The following is a 17,965-nucleotide window of genomic DNA, read 5'->3' as shown; positions in this document are numbered from 1 at the left end:
CTTCTGCCCCCAATCCCTTCCAGCTATTGTTAAAATGACCATACTATGCAAGACAATCTACGGATTCAGTGCAATGCCTAACAAAATACCGACAGCATTTTTTTAATGTGTGATTATTTTTGGCTGTGTCGGGCCTTCATTGCTACCTGGGCTTTCTCTAGGTGCAGCAAGTGAGGGCGACTCGTTGCAGCGGCTCTCCTGTTGCAGAGCACAGGCTCTAAGGCACTCAGTAGTTGCAGCTCACAGGCTCATTAGTTGTGGCAGGTGAGCTCAGCTGCCCCATGTCATGTGGGATCTTCCTGAACCAGGGATCAAACCAGCATCCCTTGCATTGCAAAGTGGATTCCTAACCACTGGACCACCAGAGAAGTGCCCAATGGCACTTTTCATGGCACTAGAACAAAAAGTCTAAAATCTGGATACCCAAAAGACCCCGGATAGCCAAAATAATCTTGAGAAACAACAGAGCTGGAGACATCATTCTCCCTGACTTCAGACTATACTGCACAGCTACAGTAACCAAAATAGCAATGGCACTAGCACAAAACCAGATACACAGACCAACAGAACTGAATAGGCAGCCCAGAAATAACCTGCAGTATGGTCAGGCTAATCTATGACAGAGAAGGCAAGAATATACAAGGGAGAAAATGCAGCCTCTTCAATAAATGGTGTTGGAAAAACTGGACAGCTACACACAAAAGAATAAAATTAGATTGCTTTCTCATACAACATAAAGAAAATCAAGAAGGATTAAAGACCTAAATGTAAGATCTGAAGTCATAAAACTTCTGGAAGAAAACGCAGGCAGTACACTCTTTGAAATCAGCCTTAATATATATACAACATGTATATACATTGTGTATATACATATATATATAAATGATATATATATTGTGTGTATGTGTTTATTATATATATATATATATGATCTGTCTCCTCAGGCAAGGGAAACAAAAGCAAAAATAAACAAATGGGACTACATCAAACTAAAAAGATTTTCTATAGCCAAGGAAGATCAACAAAATGAAAAGGCACCCTACTGAATGGGAGAAGATATTTGCAAATGATATATCTGATGAGAGGTTAATATCCAAAATATACAAAACCCAACATCAAAAAAAATAAATAAATAAACAACCTGATTTTAAAATGGGCAGAGGACCTTAACATGTCTTTTTCCAAAGACATACAGATGGCAAACAGACACATGAAAAGATGTTCACCATCACTAATCATCAGGGAAATACAAATCAAAACCAAAATCAGATCAACTCGCACCTGTCAAAATGGCTTTTATCATTAAAAAAATTTTTTTAATGGATAGGTTGAGGACTTCCCAATTCGGGTTCAATCCCTGAGTAGAGAACTAAGATTCCAGATGCCACTTGGCATAAACCAAAAACAAATTAATTACTTTCTTTCTTTTGTTTTTAAAGATAATAGTGTGGATTTAATGGTCTCAGTAAGTACAGATCTGTGTGATCAAGAACAAAAGGCACTTGGCTGGGTGCTGGAAAACCTAGATTTTGGTTTCAGTTGTGCCCTCTGTCTAACAGAAATGGTCACTTAAGATGCATCTATCATTTTCTGAGCACATGCTAAGTGCTTTACATATAATAATTGAATCCTATTTAAAACTCAAGTTTCATTGTTTTACTGATGAAAATGTGTTAGGGATGTGAAGTAATAACCTGAATCACCAAAATGGTAGTAGGCTTCAAAACACGGGTTCTGTCAGACACTAGAACACCCTTGGCTTTCTTTTGTCTGCTTACCTCTTTGCGAGACAGCTTCCTAATACTTGATGAGCCTTCCTTCTTTCACCTAGGTTTTTTTTCCCTCTGTGCCCTCCTTCTGAATTTTAAAGGAAAGGGGAATTCTAGAATGTTGTTTTTATCATGTTTCCTACTGGGTTTCTCCGTTTCTTCCCAGGCAGATTTGTCTGGCTTTTTACCAGGCCAGCAATCAAAGTCTGTACTCACTAGTTCCTTGAGGTTCGATGGTGAGAAGGATCAAAATCCAGGGGTCGTTTTTCAAAACAGAAAAATTCCTGCCAGAGATTCTGGCATTCCAATTGTTTATCCTCCGCCTCCAACTACTCATATACACACTGGGTTTAAAGCTCCAGAAGAGCAAATGAAGAACTCTGGTTTATCACTTTCTAAAAACAGGATCAGTCATACCTCTGCAAGTTTTTCACTAGATTTTAAGATGTTCCACTGGGAACAAAAACATTCCTTAATGCATTCCTCATAAGATCTGCCACAGTTAAAGACTAACTTAAATAATTCCCACTGTTTTCTGGGTTAAGAAACATCTGCTAAACCCCTCCTTCTTCTAAGTTCACAAGCTTCTTATAAAGTTTTCAATAGAACAAGCTTCTTAATTGTTCTAAGCCTCTTGAAGAGCTACCTTAAAATCAAGCCTATGTCACAAGTGGGTTAACACGTTGCTTCCAAGGGAACAACTATGCACACCTATTCAGTCCTAAGGCTGAATCTTGGATGAACATTTGTCATCTTCATGCCTATGTAATAAAGTGGATCCAGCTTAAGCTATCGGTCCTCTAAAAAGAGCATCATGTTGCTTGTAAACAGCGACCTAGTTATACTATCAAATGTCCCACAGCTGAGAAGAGTTTTAAAAGCAACAATGTAACTGTCAGTATTTTAAAATAACAATGCTGATTCTCACTAAGGTTACTGCAAATACCATTTTAAACTGTTGGTTAAGCCCAGTCCTAGATCTATGCACAGGAGCTTAGAGGGAAAAGTTTCCATTAAGGGCAAGAGGTAACAAAAGCCAGCTCAGAAAGACTAGGGTATCTCCTGAGATAGGGACCCGAGACCTACACTTCATCTCTACAGCCTTCCCCAACTTCCCCTCCCACATCTCACAGAACTAATGCTTACAGCCACTGCACTTCCACTGCATTCAGTCATGACTTCCGTCAATAGCCCCACAGTGTTGTTACCAGCTCTGCAACAATGTGCTCTCCCTTCTTCTAGTTACTTTTGAATGAATAACAAACCCCTTTTGGGAAACAACCTTTTCACTAAATTCAGTCCATGAGACTCAGATGGGATAGTCCCCACCTCCCAACTTCAAGGATGGACATGACCAGAGCTAGTTAGTGCCAACTCCATGGCTTTTGAGGGCAAAGAGACTCTCTTTTTCTGGGATAGATGAATTGGAAGGAAGTGAGCTGGAATGTTGAGGGGCTCACACAGGTAGAACCCACCTGAGACTGCTGCCAACACAGGAAAACAAAACTAAGAGTGACAGAGGCCTGATGACTCTGTTTGAACACCTGGACCCAAACCATCTACCTTTGGGCTCTTCAGTTACATGACCAATAAATTTCCCTTTTGCTAAAGCTTGTGTGAATTGGGTTCCTGATTGATATAAGCACCTATCACACTGTATGATAAATACTGTTTACCTACCATTTTACCTCACAAAGAAAGCTGAGTTTCTTTGGGGCTTGGCAAAGACTGGGTCTAATTATCTGTGTGGATCACTGGCCCAACATAGTGTCCACAGGATAAACAACATTCATCAATACTGAATGATTCAACAGTGCCAGGACTGTTTTTAAGTCTTTGTATGGATTCTCTCATTTAATTCCCTTAACAACCCTATAAAAAAGGTACTATATAATAATTGCTCTGATTTTGACAAATGAAGAATTCATGGCACAGATGTTCAAACACTTTGCCCAGGGCCACATAGCTGGTAATCTGCAGGAGCCAGGTTCATTATATAATCACAAAATTATACTAAGAGTTAGTGAAGAAAGTGAATTGCCAATTTCCTTGTAATTTCATCCTCCAAAAATAAGTCTTAAAATAATTTGGAGACTGCTACTTCAGAATTCACTGCATAGTTACTCAATTACAACAACAAAAGTAATAGCCAATAATCATATAGCGCTTAATGTGTGTCAGACACAATTCTAAGAATTACACATGTTACCTCCACCTTTCAACCCTCCAGTCTCAATCCCATTTTGCATGGAAGAAAACAGAGGTTAAGCAGGAAGTTAAGGCCAAGTTAATAAATGGTGAGCTGGGATTTGAACTTAGGCACTCTAGCTCCAGAGTCAGTGCTCTAACCACAGCACTGTTCTGTCTTAATGCTGAGTCATTATTCAGTAAGTGAATGAATAAAGGAAAGTGAATGTAATCAACCCTCTGTTAGAGAGGGGAAGGCTGAATAAAGAAACAGAATTGTTTCTTGGCCCGAGCCAAACATTAATTCACTGGAGTTCCTGTATTTGTGGGGGGATATGAATTCCCTGAGGAGTTAACAAAACTATATAAAAATGAAAACTTTTAAACACTATCTGCCAAATAAATGATCTGAGGATTAGCTGCCCTTTGAGAAGCTTTTGTGCTATAGTGTCCTCTACTGTCACAGGGAGTGGGCACCATTAGGTTTGCCTTCCTGGCATTCACCCCAGCCCTCCCTCCCTCCACCAGACAGCAGAGTTTGGGTGAGACTGACCCACTGCCTGCTCTGGGTGTGGACCAATCAGTATAATCTCTCCCATCCCAGCGACTGGCTCAGAAATGCACAGTAACCTAGGCCTAAAATGCAAGGCATTCTCTGACCACAGTAGCTGCTCAAGTTGGTTAATTCTAGCACTTCTGTTCACTGGGGAAAAGGTGACCCCTCACCCTTTCATAAAGAGGATGCTGTGCCTGCCCCTAGCAACCATCAGCAACTATGCAGGAAGTATAAGGACAGAGCCAATACAAACCGGAGATGAGCAAAATTCTGATCAAACCTGGGGGCAGCTGAAGCCCAAACTACCTCCTGGAATTGTGTCATAAATAAATTTCCTTTTATTATTTAAACTAACTCGAGTTGGATCGTCTGGTATTTTAGCATTTTGGCTGGAAAGCATGAAAGATCAGAAAATAATTTAGTGATTCATCATATAAGAGAAGTTCTGAAAAGCAACCAACTTACCGGTAGTACTCCAGGACGGGCTCTGTTTGGGCTTCATAAGCTTTCAGTCTCTTGACAACTGTCTCTGGTCTATCATCCTCACGCTGTACAAGAGGCTCCCCAGTCAGATCATCAATTCCCTAAATGGGAGTTAGAAGGGCCAGCATCAAGCATCATAGTTTTGAAGGATATTTTTATAGGTAGTTAACTGATTTGTAAACAGACATCTATGTAAGCACCACACAAAAATGTGCTTTTTAAGTAAATGGAATCAAATTCAAACCCAAGTCATTGCAACACAGTGCCATGAGACCCCAGGAATGTTTCCACGGTGGCAATCACCTTCTTTTTACAGCCAAAGGTTCTTTAAGCAGCCTCTAAATAATTTTGTATTATATATTACATGTATATTATATGCATATTATGAAAAAAAGTGAAAGTGTTAGTCACTCAGTCATGTCCAGCTCTTTGCAACTGTAGCCTCCCAGGCTCCTCTGTCCATGGAATTCTCCAGGAAAGAATACTGGAGTTGGTAGCCATTCCCTTCTCCAGGGGATCTTCCTGACACAGGGATCAAACCTGGGTCTCCTGCATTACAGGCAGATTCTTTACCATCTGAACCACCAGGGAAGCCTGTGATATTATACCTATATGAAAAGGATTCAGCTACAGATTGAGAATCTGAACTGTAATCCCTAAATAACCCAAGGTGTCATTAATCCCTACTGCCCCAATGCTTAACACAACACCTGGCAGAGTAGAAAATCAACACATGCTTTTGAAGGAACAACAAACCCCTGTTGCCTCTGAGGATGTCTTTACCACCAAGTTGACTGGACTAAATCAGCAGACTATGCAAGTAATCTGAGAACATGCCCTCTGGAGTTCTGGTCATCCAGGAATATCAATGTAATCTTTGAGGGCAACTGTCTCCAGATGACAGAGGTCATCTGTCATCTGGAGACAGCTGGCTGCGCAGAAGGCAGAGTCAGTTCTACCCCAACTACTCACCATGGTTTTGGGAGGGTTGAACTCGATGTTGTAGACACGGCCGCTGCCTGGATGGATCCAGCGAGCAGTAAGGCGCTGCTTGATGACCTCAAAAGGCACATTCAGGTTAATCACTGTGTCAATCTGATAGGCTCTATCCAGGGCTTCTGCCTGCGGAAGTGTCCTTGGAAAGCCTTTACAAATTAAGTTAAAAATGAACAAAGAAAGAAAGGACCAAGGGGAGAGAGGGGAGAAGGAAGAAAATTAATGTTGAGCAACCTGAACAAAAGCAGTAACACCAGGAAGGCTGGTGACACTTGTAGGGCAGCCCTCAGTTAATATTTTATATATTACCTTGTCCAGACCAAAGGTTGCTCAAATATTTGGTCAAACAATATTTTGGATATGTCTATGAGGGTGTCTTTGTGTGTGGGGGGCGGGGATTAACATTTAAATCAGTTGACTGAGTAAAGCAGACTATTATCCCTAATGTGGGTGGGCCCCATCTAATCCACTGAGGGCTTGGATGGAACAAAGGGCTGGCCCTCTCCAGAAGATAGGGGGGAATTCCTCCTACCTGACTGCCTTGGAGTGGGATATGGCTTTTTCCTGCCTTTGGACTCAAACTCAAACATCAGGTCTTCCTAGGTTTCACCAGCCTTCAGACTCGAACTACACCATCACACTACCAGCTCTCCTGGGTCCCCGGCTTCCTAACCCACTCTGAATATCCTGAAACTTGTCCGCCTCATAACTGCGTAAGCAAATTCCTTGTAATAAAGACCTCCCTCTAAAAACTAAAAATCAACCTATCCTCAAGGATCCCGCGGCACCCCTGGCTGGGGAAAGTTTACATCTTACTGTAAGTTACCCTCCGTCCTTCCTTCTTCCTTCTGGGATCCGCCCTCATCCTAAATATTCTCAAAAAGGGGAGCAGGAACAAAAGTCATATCTGAAGGAGCTTAGAAATAATGCAGTGCACTTCCCTCTTTGCATTTAAAAAAAGCAGCAGGACAGAGAAGAAGACTGGCCCCCAAGTCCCCAGGGTCAGGAGTGGCGGCACACAGTCCTGCCCACCATCTGTTTCTGTAGCACGTGCAATGCTCACGCTCCAGTCTGCATGCATCCTTTTGGGCAGCTGAAATATTCTCAATGCTCCACCTACCATCCAACAGCCAGTTATACTGGGTGAGATTTTTCAGCTCATGAAGGACCAACCGAGTCATGACGTCGTCTGGGATGAGCTTCCCTTGGTCAATGAAAGTCTTGGCTAAAACACCAATTTCTACATTAGAGGCAGGAAAAAAAGGCAAGTCAGCAAGTGCCTTTATTCTATCCCATTCTAAGCCTCTAGGAAACTGGCTGCCTAAAGAAGCCCCCTGGATAACACACTCATTTGAAAATGTGCATCATCAACTTTTGTGATAAAAAGAGATTGTAAAAGAATCAATGCCTATTTCAAAATTTCCATCATATAAAAATAGATAAATGTAAAAATAATGAAAAGATATAAAGCAATAGGTTAGCAGTAGTCATCTCTGTGATAGAATTATGTGATTTAACATATTTGTACTTTTCTGTATTTTTCTAAATTTTCTATCAGAAAAACATATACACTAAAATTATTTTCTTAATAAGAAATTGAAATAGTCATTATTTTTAAGTGGCTCAGCTTAAGTACCTGAGATCTTGTTACTGTAGACATTTTTCTAATCCTCTAAAGTAGATGCTGTTGTCACAATTCAGGTTTTGACCAGATCAACACTGTGATCGTTACATTTTTATAAATGAAATACACTGAAAAGCATTTATGAACACTTTAAAATATTACCTACAATTGTATGTTATTCTTGTGCAATGGTATTTTGATTTTCTCACCATCTGTTAGCAAATTATTTGCACCCATACAGAATTTGTAATGCCACTGCAATAATCTGTGCACTTACATTTTTGTGTTTGTTCACTTAACCATCATTTTGTAAATACTTTTCAGTGATTTTATATAGTCATTCAGTCATCTTTGGAAAATATATCTATATTTGATAAAAATACACTCTATCATGGCAGTATATACTGTTGGACATTTAAATTTTTAAATTAGTCTTGATTTTTCCCTACCACTTCTGCTTTAAAAGATCTTAACATTCTTTTTCTTTTTTCTTTTTTTTGGGGGGGGGGCGCTTCTGAGTTATTTCTGATGGATAAATTCTCAGGAATCAGAGATTAAAGAGTCAATGCTTATGACTGTTTTCATAATTCCTGGTATGAACTGACATACTGACTTCAGAAAAGATCCTAAATTGTCAAATTCATGAAACTTCAGATTTCTAACTAAGCACATTAACTACATGGAAATTGGCTGCCATTTGACAGGTGCACTGCTTAGATTTACAAACAATATCTGGAACTGGGCCTGAGAGCACCCTGGACTCACTAAAACACGGTATTGGAAAGGTCCACATACTTAATATGTGTGCACCACAATGAGACATCACTTCACAGTCACCAGGATGGCTGTAATCAAAAAGACCTAACGAGTGTTGGCAAGAATGTTGAGAAATTGAAACCCTCATATATTGCTGGTGTGCAACATCTCTGTTGTCAGGCTTTTGACCACCATGCTGGGGGACATAAAGCTCAAACTCACCAAGAGTATTGAGGAAAATCACAATTCTCCAGGGCTGAGTCCCTAACACTGATGTAGGCAATTTAGAAAACAGTCTGGCAGTTTTTCACGAGTTTAAACAGAGTTACCATATGATGCAGCGATTCAACTCTTAGGTATATTTTCTCAGAAGAAATAAAAACATTAGCTCACAGAAAAACTTATATATGAATGTCCATAGCAACATTATTCACAATAGCCAAAAATTGGAAACAACCCAAATGTTCATCAAGTGACAAGTGGGTAAATAAAATGTGGAATATCCATACAAAATTCTATTATTTAGCCATAAAAAGAAGTACTGATACATGTTACATAGTGTATGAATTTTTAAAACATGCTAAGTGGAAGAAGCCAGACACAAAAAACCACATCTTACATCACTCCATTTATATGAAATGTTCAGAGTAGGCAAGTCTAGAGAGAAGAAAAATCAGTGATTGTCCAGGGCTGGCAATATTGGGGGGAAATGGAAAGTGACTGGTAATGGGAACAGGGTGGCTTTTAGGGGGTGATAAAAAATGTTTTAAAATTGACTGTGGTGATGGTTGCACAACTCTGAATGTAATTTAAAGAAAAAAAAAAAACACTGATTCAGAAATATAGACCAATGGAACAAGATAGAAAGCCCAGAAATAAACCCATGCACCTATGGGTACTTTATTTTTGACAAAGGAGGCAAAAATGGGGCAAAGACAGCCTCTTTAATAAATGGTGCTGGAAAAACTGGATAGCTACATGTTAAAGAATGAAATTAGAACACTTCCTAGCACTGTACACAAAGATAAACTCAAAATGGATTAATGACCTAAATGTTAAGACCAGAAACTATAAAACTCTTAGAGGAAAACATAGGCAGAACACTCAATCACATAAATCAAAGCAAGATCCTGTATGACTCACCTCCTAGAGTAACAGAAATAAAAACAAAAGTAAACTTGGGACCTGATTAAACTTAAAAGCTTTTGCATAGCAAAGGAAACTATACGTAATGTGAAAAGACAACCCTCAGCATGGGAGAAAATAATAGCAAATTACTATAACTGACTAAGGATTAATTTCCAAAATATACAAGCAGCTCATACAACTCAATGGCAGAAAAATAAACAATCCAATCAAAAAGTGGAAAAAAGACCTAAACAGACATTTCTCCATAGAATACAGATGGCTAACAAACACATGAAAAGATGCTCAACATTGCTCATTATCAGAGAAATGCAAATCAAAACTAAAATGAGATATTACCTCACACGGGACAGAATGGCCATCATCAAAAAGTCTACAAACAATAAATGCTGGAGAGGGTGTGGAGAAAAGGGAATGTTCTTGCACTGTTGGTGGGAATGTAAATTGATACAGCCACTATAGAAGACAGTACGGAGATTCCTTAAAAACTAGGAATAAAACCACCACATGACCCAGCAATCCCACTCCTAGCCATATACCCTGAGGAAACCAAAACTGAAAAAGGCATATGTATCCCATTGTTCATTGCAGCACTATTTACAACAGCTAGAACATGAAAGCAACCTAGATGTCCATTGACAGATGAAAGGATAAAGAAGTTGTGGTATATATACACAGTGGAATATTACTCAGCCATAAAAAGGTATGCATTGAGTCAGTTCTGATGAGGTGGATGAACCTAGAAACTATTATACAGAGTGAGGTGAGTCAGAAAGAGAAAGATAAATATTGTATTCTAACACACATATATGGAATCTAGAAGAATGGTACTGAAGAACTTATTTATAGGGCAACAATGGACAAACAGAGAGAATAGACTTATGGACATGGGGAGAGGGGAGGAGAGGGTGAGATGTATGGAAACAGTAACATGGAAACTTAATTACAGATAGCCAATGGGAATTTGCTGTATGGCTCAGAAAACTCAAACAGGGGCTCTGTATCAACCTAGAGGGGTGGGATGGGGAGGAAAGTGGGAGGGAGGTTCAAAAGGGAGGGGACATATGTATACCTATGGCTGATTCATGTTGAAGTTTGACAGAAAACAACAAAATTCTGTAAAGCAATTATCCTTCAACAAAAAAATTTTAAAAAACACAGTGATTCATAACTTAAGAGTTAATTTTATGGTATGTGAATTGTATCTTAAAAAAGATTTTTTTAAAAAAGAAAGTAAAGACAAAAAATACCTGGTAAGCAAAACAAGAGAAAAAAAAAAGCCACTCATATAACTTATATAACTCAGCACTACTTAGATAATTATCATCAAAACTGTTAACATTAAAACCTACAGACACTGTGAATAAATAATTCCATGCATAGTCTAACAATCTTTTTCACTATCACTAACAACTTTCTATATCACTATTTACAACAGTTTTTAAAATCTGAAGTCCATATTGCTTTCATTTAAAAGAAAAAATAAAAATGATTCAACTCTCTATATCAAAATGTAAGCAGTTTGTTTATTACATTTCAGGTTTTCATTCCCTGTTAAAATTATTGAAGGACTCTTGTCCAGCATATTCTTTGGACAGTCAGTAAATTTTTATTCCCTTGATTGCCTATAATTTAATGCTGTATCTAAATAGACTCCTCACTAAAAAGACTATTTCTTTTTTGATTCCAAAAATTAACAAATATGTGAGCTTCCACACCTACAAAACTCAAAAGGTAGTTTAAAACTAAATCATTCAAAACAAGCTAATTTTCTATAAAGTTGTACACCAACAAAAATAGAAAAGGAAGGTTATAGGAAAATAGGAAGGGTTAAAACTAGCTTTTTATTTTTAAGGATAATAATGAGAAATTCTAAAACACAGAAATATTAATCTGAGAGATGATATTTGTATTATACAAAAAAATTGTTAATTTTATGTCTCCTTTTAATGTCTAGTCATTCTTATAACAATCCTCAAGCCAACCACACCTCATATCTGAATGATCTAGAAACAACTTATGTTTGAGCATTTATGAAGTACAAAAGAGGGCCTGACCAACATGTAAATACAGTTCTCTTTTACATATGCCAAGAGAAGGAGCTAGAGAATTAATCTAGTTTCTGACAAAACTGCTCTTAGCTTTCTTATAATGTATATACGTCTTTACTTTAAAAACATGTTGAAGCAAAACAAAACTAGAACAAGAGGGAATGCATCAAATGATAGCTTTACACCCAATCAAGGGTTTAGAAAAGAAGACTTTCTCAAATAATAAAGACTCTGAGTCAACCTAGTGGTTACCTTTGGCAGGGTGGGAAGATGTGATAGGTTGGCACATGTGGTGACCCTAAAGGTACAGGTTTTCTGCCTGATGATGGGTAATATCCATGGGTAATATTCATGCAAGTATCAATACTTCTTTTTATGGCTAAAGAATAGAATTCTGTATGGATATTCCACATTTTGGTATTCATTTTATTCTTCTAACCATCATAGAAATCATAATACTTTCATGCATGGGATACCTCACAAGAATAATACTGAAAATCGAAACATCCCTTGACAGTTGTTCTCCCTCCAACCATCACTCAAGCTGAAACCTCTTCAGTGAAGCACTTAGAAGAAACTCCCATTCCAGGTCTATATTTCTCCCTGCTTCAGGACAGAATCTCAACTCAAGGCCCAAGTAGGTCTGGCCTCATCTCTCTCCTCTACTTACCTCCCCACCACTCCCACACAACCCTCAAACCATGGCCCCAACAAGGAGTTGCACTTTATGTTCCCCAAGCCTTTGCACAAGCCTCTTTCTCTTCTCTGTTGCCTGATAAGCTCTTGCTCATCTTTCAAGGTACTTCCTGATGAGATGTCCCTTAACCTCTGAGGCAATCAAAAGTTCCTGCTCTGGACTTCCCTAATGTCACAGACTTATCTCTGTGGGAGCACTTATCACACTGTTGAAACTACATGTTCACATGTTGGTATAAACAGAAGTGTGCCCCTTAAAATCTGTATGTTGAAGCCCTGCCCCCCAATGTGGCTGTATTTAGAAATGGAGTCTTTAGGTAGGCAATCAAGGCTAAATGAGGTCATAAAGGGGGACTTTAATCCAGTATGACTGGTGTCCTTACACGAAGAGGAAGAGACATCAAGAATGTACACAACAGAAGAAAGTCCACATGAGGATCCAGTGAGAAGGAGGCCATTTGTATGCCAGCAAGAGAGGCCACACCAGAAAACCAACCCTGCTGGCACTTTGGTCTTGAACTTCTAGCTTCCAGAACGGTGAGAAAATAAACTTCTAGTGTTTAACCTACCTGGTCTGTGCTATTCCATACGGCAGCCCAAGCAGACTAATCGCCATCTGACTGCGCATGTTCTGACTTGAGCACCTCCAGTGAAATATATTTGTCTCTGTTGTTGCCAGTACCCAGCTTGGTAAATCCACAGATGAATGACTGGATAGATGAAGAGATGAGCTGCCTGGATTATCCTGGATTCCAGCCATGGAATTTTAAAAAGGCCTACCTTACTTTGTTAGAAAAAAAGAAATGGAGCAATCCTCATGGAAAGCAATATTGTTAAAGGTAGGAAACTGCATGTAGTTTATTGTGATTTGTATAAAAAAGGAAAAAAAGAAAGAGATAAACAATGGATTGTATGTGCATGAAATAGCTCTGGAAGAATCTTTTCACTAAATGTCCTTTTATATTTTTTGGAGTTCAAAACCAAGTAAATGTATTACCTATTACAAATAAAAAATTTTGCCATTACAAAAATAATTTGCTCTACTGTCAATACCATTCTGACGAGGCACAGCTATGCTGTCTGGGTGTACAAACTAGAAGTTTTGTTAGATATACAGAAACTTGGGAGCTGACAAATGTTTTGAGGATTCTACCGAGTTCAATTTTCTCAATTTACAAATGAGAACAAATGAGATTCAAAAGGGGTTCATTTAGTCCAGGATTATGTTTTTGAGAAGCACCAAGCTGCAGTGCAGTTTCTCAAACTTTGGACAATCACATGGCAACCGTACAATTTCTGCCATAGCAGATCTATCATTTACTATGTAATTTCTCTAAAATGACTCAGGTTTTTTTAGGAATAAAACTGCCATATGACCCAGGAATCCCACTACTGAGCATATACCCTGGGCTTCCCTGGTGGCTCAGAGGTTAAAGCGTCTGCCTGCAACGCGGGAGACCTGGGTTCGATCCCTGGGTCGGGAAGATCCCCTGGAGAAGGAAATGGAAACCCACTTCACTATTCTTGCCTGGAGAATCCCATGGAGGGAGGAGCCTGGTAGGCTACAGTCCATGGGGTTGCAAAGAGTCAGACACAACTGAGCTAACACCCTAAGAACACCATAATTCAAAAAGACATATGTACCCAAATGTTCACTGCAGCACTATTTACAATGGCTGGGACATGGAAGCAACCTACATGTCCACTGACAGATGAATGGATAAAGAAGATGTGGGGCATATAAACAATGGAATATTACTTAGCCATAAAAAGGAATACATTTGAGTCAGTTCTAGTGAGGTTACACAGAATGAAGTCAGAAAGAGAAAATCAAATATCATACATTAACACACATATATATATGGAATCTAGAAAAATGGTACTGATGAACCTACTTGAAGGGCAGGAATAGAAACACAACCATAGAGAATTTGGACACAGTGGGAAGAAGATGGTAGGAAAAATTGAGGTAGTAGTGTTGAAACATATATATTGCCATATGTAAAACAGATAGCCAGTGGAAATTTGCTATATAATACAGGCTCTTGTAGCTCAGTTGGTAGAGAATCCGCCTGCAATGCAGGAGACCCGTGTTCAATTCCTGGGTCGGGAAGATCCACTTCCCAAGAAGGAAATGGCAACCCACTCCAGTATTCTTGCCTGCAGAATCCCATGGAAAGAGAAGAGCCTGGTGGGTTACAGTCAGTCCATCGGGTTGCAAGAGTCGAACACAACTTAGCAACTAAACCACCACCACAGGGTGCTTAACATAGTACTGTGTGACAGTCTGGAGGGATGAGATGGAGTTGAGGGGTGGGAGGGAGTTTCAAGAGGGAGGGGACATATGTATTGTTATGGCTGATTCAGATTGTTGTACAGAAGAAGCCAATACAACACTGTAAAACAATTATCCTCCAATTAAAAATAAATTTAAAAAAAAATGGGAAAAGAGATTTTTTTTAAAGATTCTTTTAATTTAATAAGCTGTACTGTTCAAGAAATTAAAGGGTTGGTGCGCTAATTATCATTTTTTCAAATACAAGTTGAAATAAAATTTTTTATTGATTTTATAAATTTGAATTTAATTTTTATTTTAGAGAAAATTTTTTGTCTACCTAAAATTATCTCATGAATCTCAACTTGGGAAACACTGCATAATGGAAAGAGTAATTTAATTGGCATACAAGAGACCTGGGTGTTCACACTTGTCTCCCGGTGACTGCTTTTTATTACTGAGCAAGTTCTTTAACCTCTCCTGAACTCCGTTTCCTCATCTCTAAATGAGAGGGCTGGACTAATGACAAAGGGGCAGACACTGAAGTTTTCTGACTCCAGGGTTCACTGGTGGTCTACAGTTACTCAAGGTTTGCTTCTGTCAACAGGTTGCCTTTTATTTCCAGGGTCTTTATCACATCTGCTGGGATGACTTTAAACTTTAGCTATAAAACACAGACATGGATTAATCATTGTGAAATGGTGGTTGGAAGGTAATTTGGCACCATACTTCCTTAGCACTATTTGAGGATACAGTATTTATAGAAATTCCACAGTATGGAATTTATTTGAAGGAAGTTAAGTGGAGATGCTGCCAAATATTCATGTACCAGCATAATCATAACAATATTAATTATAGCAAAGAATGGTTAACCACATAAGGGTATAATAATAGGAAAATGTTTCAATTAATAATTGTGCAATCTTGATGAAATTAAATATCGTTTTAAACACCACTTAGTGATGTGTGAACATAATCACAATAAGTGTAAAAGAAGGTATCCAAACAATCATTTAGACTGTAACAATTTTTCAAACACACGCAAATACAATAGAGAAAAAAAAGAAAAAACAGAAGAAAAAGCACCAAAGAGTTAATTATAGCTGTGTCTGGATGGTAGAATTATAAAGGACTTTAATTTTCTTTATACTCTCATGTTTTTCTGACTTTATAATAAATATGTTTTTCTTCGCATCAAAAAAACATTAAACAGTATTTTTTAAATAAAAGATTAGACCTCTCCTCTGGTGCTGATCCTGTGTGAAATATCCAATCCGTTCACAAATATTTATTGAGAATGTATGCTTAGACCTGAGATACAGACCATCTGTAATAACAATCTCATGACACCTCCCTCAACTCCATTTCCTGCTTTTTTTTGTTGTTGTTAAAGAACTGCCTGTAGAGACTCCAGAATGAGCAGGTGTCTGAGGCAGACTGAACATCTTTCCCAAAGATCCTCTCCTGCCTCCCTCTAGTCTCTCTTTTCACGTTGTGGAGTCAGAAAGAGGATGATGGGCTTGTCAAGGGATGTTATAGATAAAGAGGTTTGTTTCTTAATTTTAAAAGTTCAGTTAATTTGCTTTAAATTTAATTTTTTAAAGTTTTCTGTTTTCACAAGTTAACATATCTTTAACTCCACTGAAGGTTGTCTCTAACCACGTAGTTATGCCTCACTGCTGAGTTATTTTTCAGAGATTCACTTTCGGATTCCTTACTCCTCTCCAGTTTGGATAATCTTACCCCAACGGGTTGCAGTACTGGGGACTATACAGTGTTACCTAACGACATCAATACATAGGATCAAGAACACTCAGCAAGTGAGCTAAACAGTTTAATCTTCTGAAGCTTAATTAACTACAAAATACTTTATGATTTTTTTTTTGAAGATGAATGTTAGAAGAGACAAATAAAACTAGTAATTCACCAGATTAGGTGATGAACCACAGAACTCCAAGAAACAAAAAACAGTGGAGTGATTATTCTTTTCATTTAAAAGTCAGTGTTTTAAAACAAAGGGAAACTCACCTAAAAATAACCTACATGACACATCAGTAGGGGATCAGTTAAATAAATCATAGCAGATCCAGCAAATAGACACCTACACAAACATTAAATAATGAAACGGATTTCTGTGTTTTCAGATGGAAAGATATCCCAGATATAAGGCGAAAACACACTGGTGCAGAACCCATTTTTAGTAGGATTATATATTGCATAAAACAAAGGATACAGATATATATACTTGTACATAAATACAGATTTCTAAAAGGAAACACATGACACTGCTCCCCTCTGAAGAATGAGGTAGAGAACGAGAGGACTTTAATATTATATACTTCCATCCAAAATTGTTTCCAATTCTTTTTTAACTTGTGTAAGCGATTAGTTCTACTTTCTAAAAGGAGCGTCAAAATGACTTTGTTTTGGAAAGTAAAGGTTAACGCTTCTGAGAGAAAAACAAAAAACAAAAAAAACCTCACCTTGCCATTGACTTTTTGAAAACAGCTTTCTTAAGATTGAGTTTACATAAGATAAAGTCCACCCATTGTACAGTGTAGTTTGTTGACTAGATTTTGTGCTGAGTTATAAGAACTTATTTGAAATGAGAAACAAAACAATCTTTCCGATAACAAGGCACAAGAATAGCTTTCGTGTCTAAAGATTTAAGCCAATTTTGCGACAGCAATGAGGATAAACAATACTCGGTCATCAGAGTATGGGGGAAAGGTCAGAACCAGAAAGTTCCATAGAGTTTAACAAACAAAAAGTAAAAAGAGAAAGAGCTAACAATTCTCCAAGGGCAAAGGCACGAGGAGAATAAGCCATACACAGCTCGGTGGACCCTTAGGAGCAGCTGCGACTGGGGCTGGACAAACTTCTCAAAGCCGCGGGGTTTCCTCTCATCTTTGAACTTCGAACATGTCCTAACTTTCTAGTACCTTCCCTCAGTAACCCTCCTGAAGCTGTGCACTGAGGTCAGAGGTTTCGAGGAGAAGTGGCTCAGCAGTCCGAGGACTCCTCACTGGGCGGCAACTGGGAGAGGCTGCGCCCGCACCCCTGAACCTGCATTCGCCGGACCTATTTCCCGCGCCCTGGCCCCTCCGCCCACAGAGCCCCACCGGTGACAGCACGCGGCCACCCCTCCCGCCCGGGCTCCCAACCTGTGCCCCGAAGCATATTATCTCTGAGCAGGTCCCCGCTGGAGAGGTGCTTCAGCTCGAAGTGTTTGGTGATGCGCGAAGACACGGTGCCCTTGCCAGAGCCCGGCGCCCCCATGATCGCTGCGCGCAGTAGCCGCGCAGACGCCCCCATAGCTGCAGAGAGAGGCCGGGCCCGCGCGGACAGTGGAGCTTCGGCCTGAAACTGCGCGCTCACCCACTTCGCCGCCCGGGCCGGCCGGCTGGCTGCGCGGCGAGCAGGGGG

General features: G+C 39.2%; 1 protein-coding gene across 2 annotated transcripts in view; it reads right to left on the bottom strand.

Moving 5' to 3' along the window:
• The window catches only part of AK3 (adenylate kinase 3), a 21,310-nt gene extending 3,345 nt beyond the window's left edge, over positions 1-17,965 (bottom strand). Inside the window, exons 1-4 of one of the 2 annotated variants that reach the window (XM_068973542.1) lie at positions 17,704-17,965; positions 7,112-7,231; positions 5,968-6,140; positions 4,978-5,096 (exon numbers count right to left, since the gene is read on the bottom strand). In XM_068973542.1, the coding sequence (XP_068829643.1) occupies positions 4,978-5,096; positions 5,968-6,140; positions 7,112-7,231; positions 17,704-17,854 (563 nt within the window). In that variant the 5' untranslated portion in view covers positions 17,855-17,965. The remainder of the gene's footprint in view (positions 1-4,977; positions 5,097-5,967; positions 6,141-7,111; positions 7,232-17,703) is intronic. The other variant, XM_068973543.1, reaches the window with a different exon arrangement.

Source organism: Capricornis sumatraensis, chromosome 6, assembly GCF_032405125.1.
Source record: "Capricornis sumatraensis isolate serow.1 chromosome 6, serow.2, whole genome shotgun sequence".
NCBI lineage: Eukaryota > Metazoa > Chordata > Mammalia > Artiodactyla > Bovidae > Capricornis > Capricornis sumatraensis.
The sequence above is the reverse complement of the archived record's forward strand: the minus strand, read 5'-3'. Positions and strand labels throughout refer to the sequence as shown.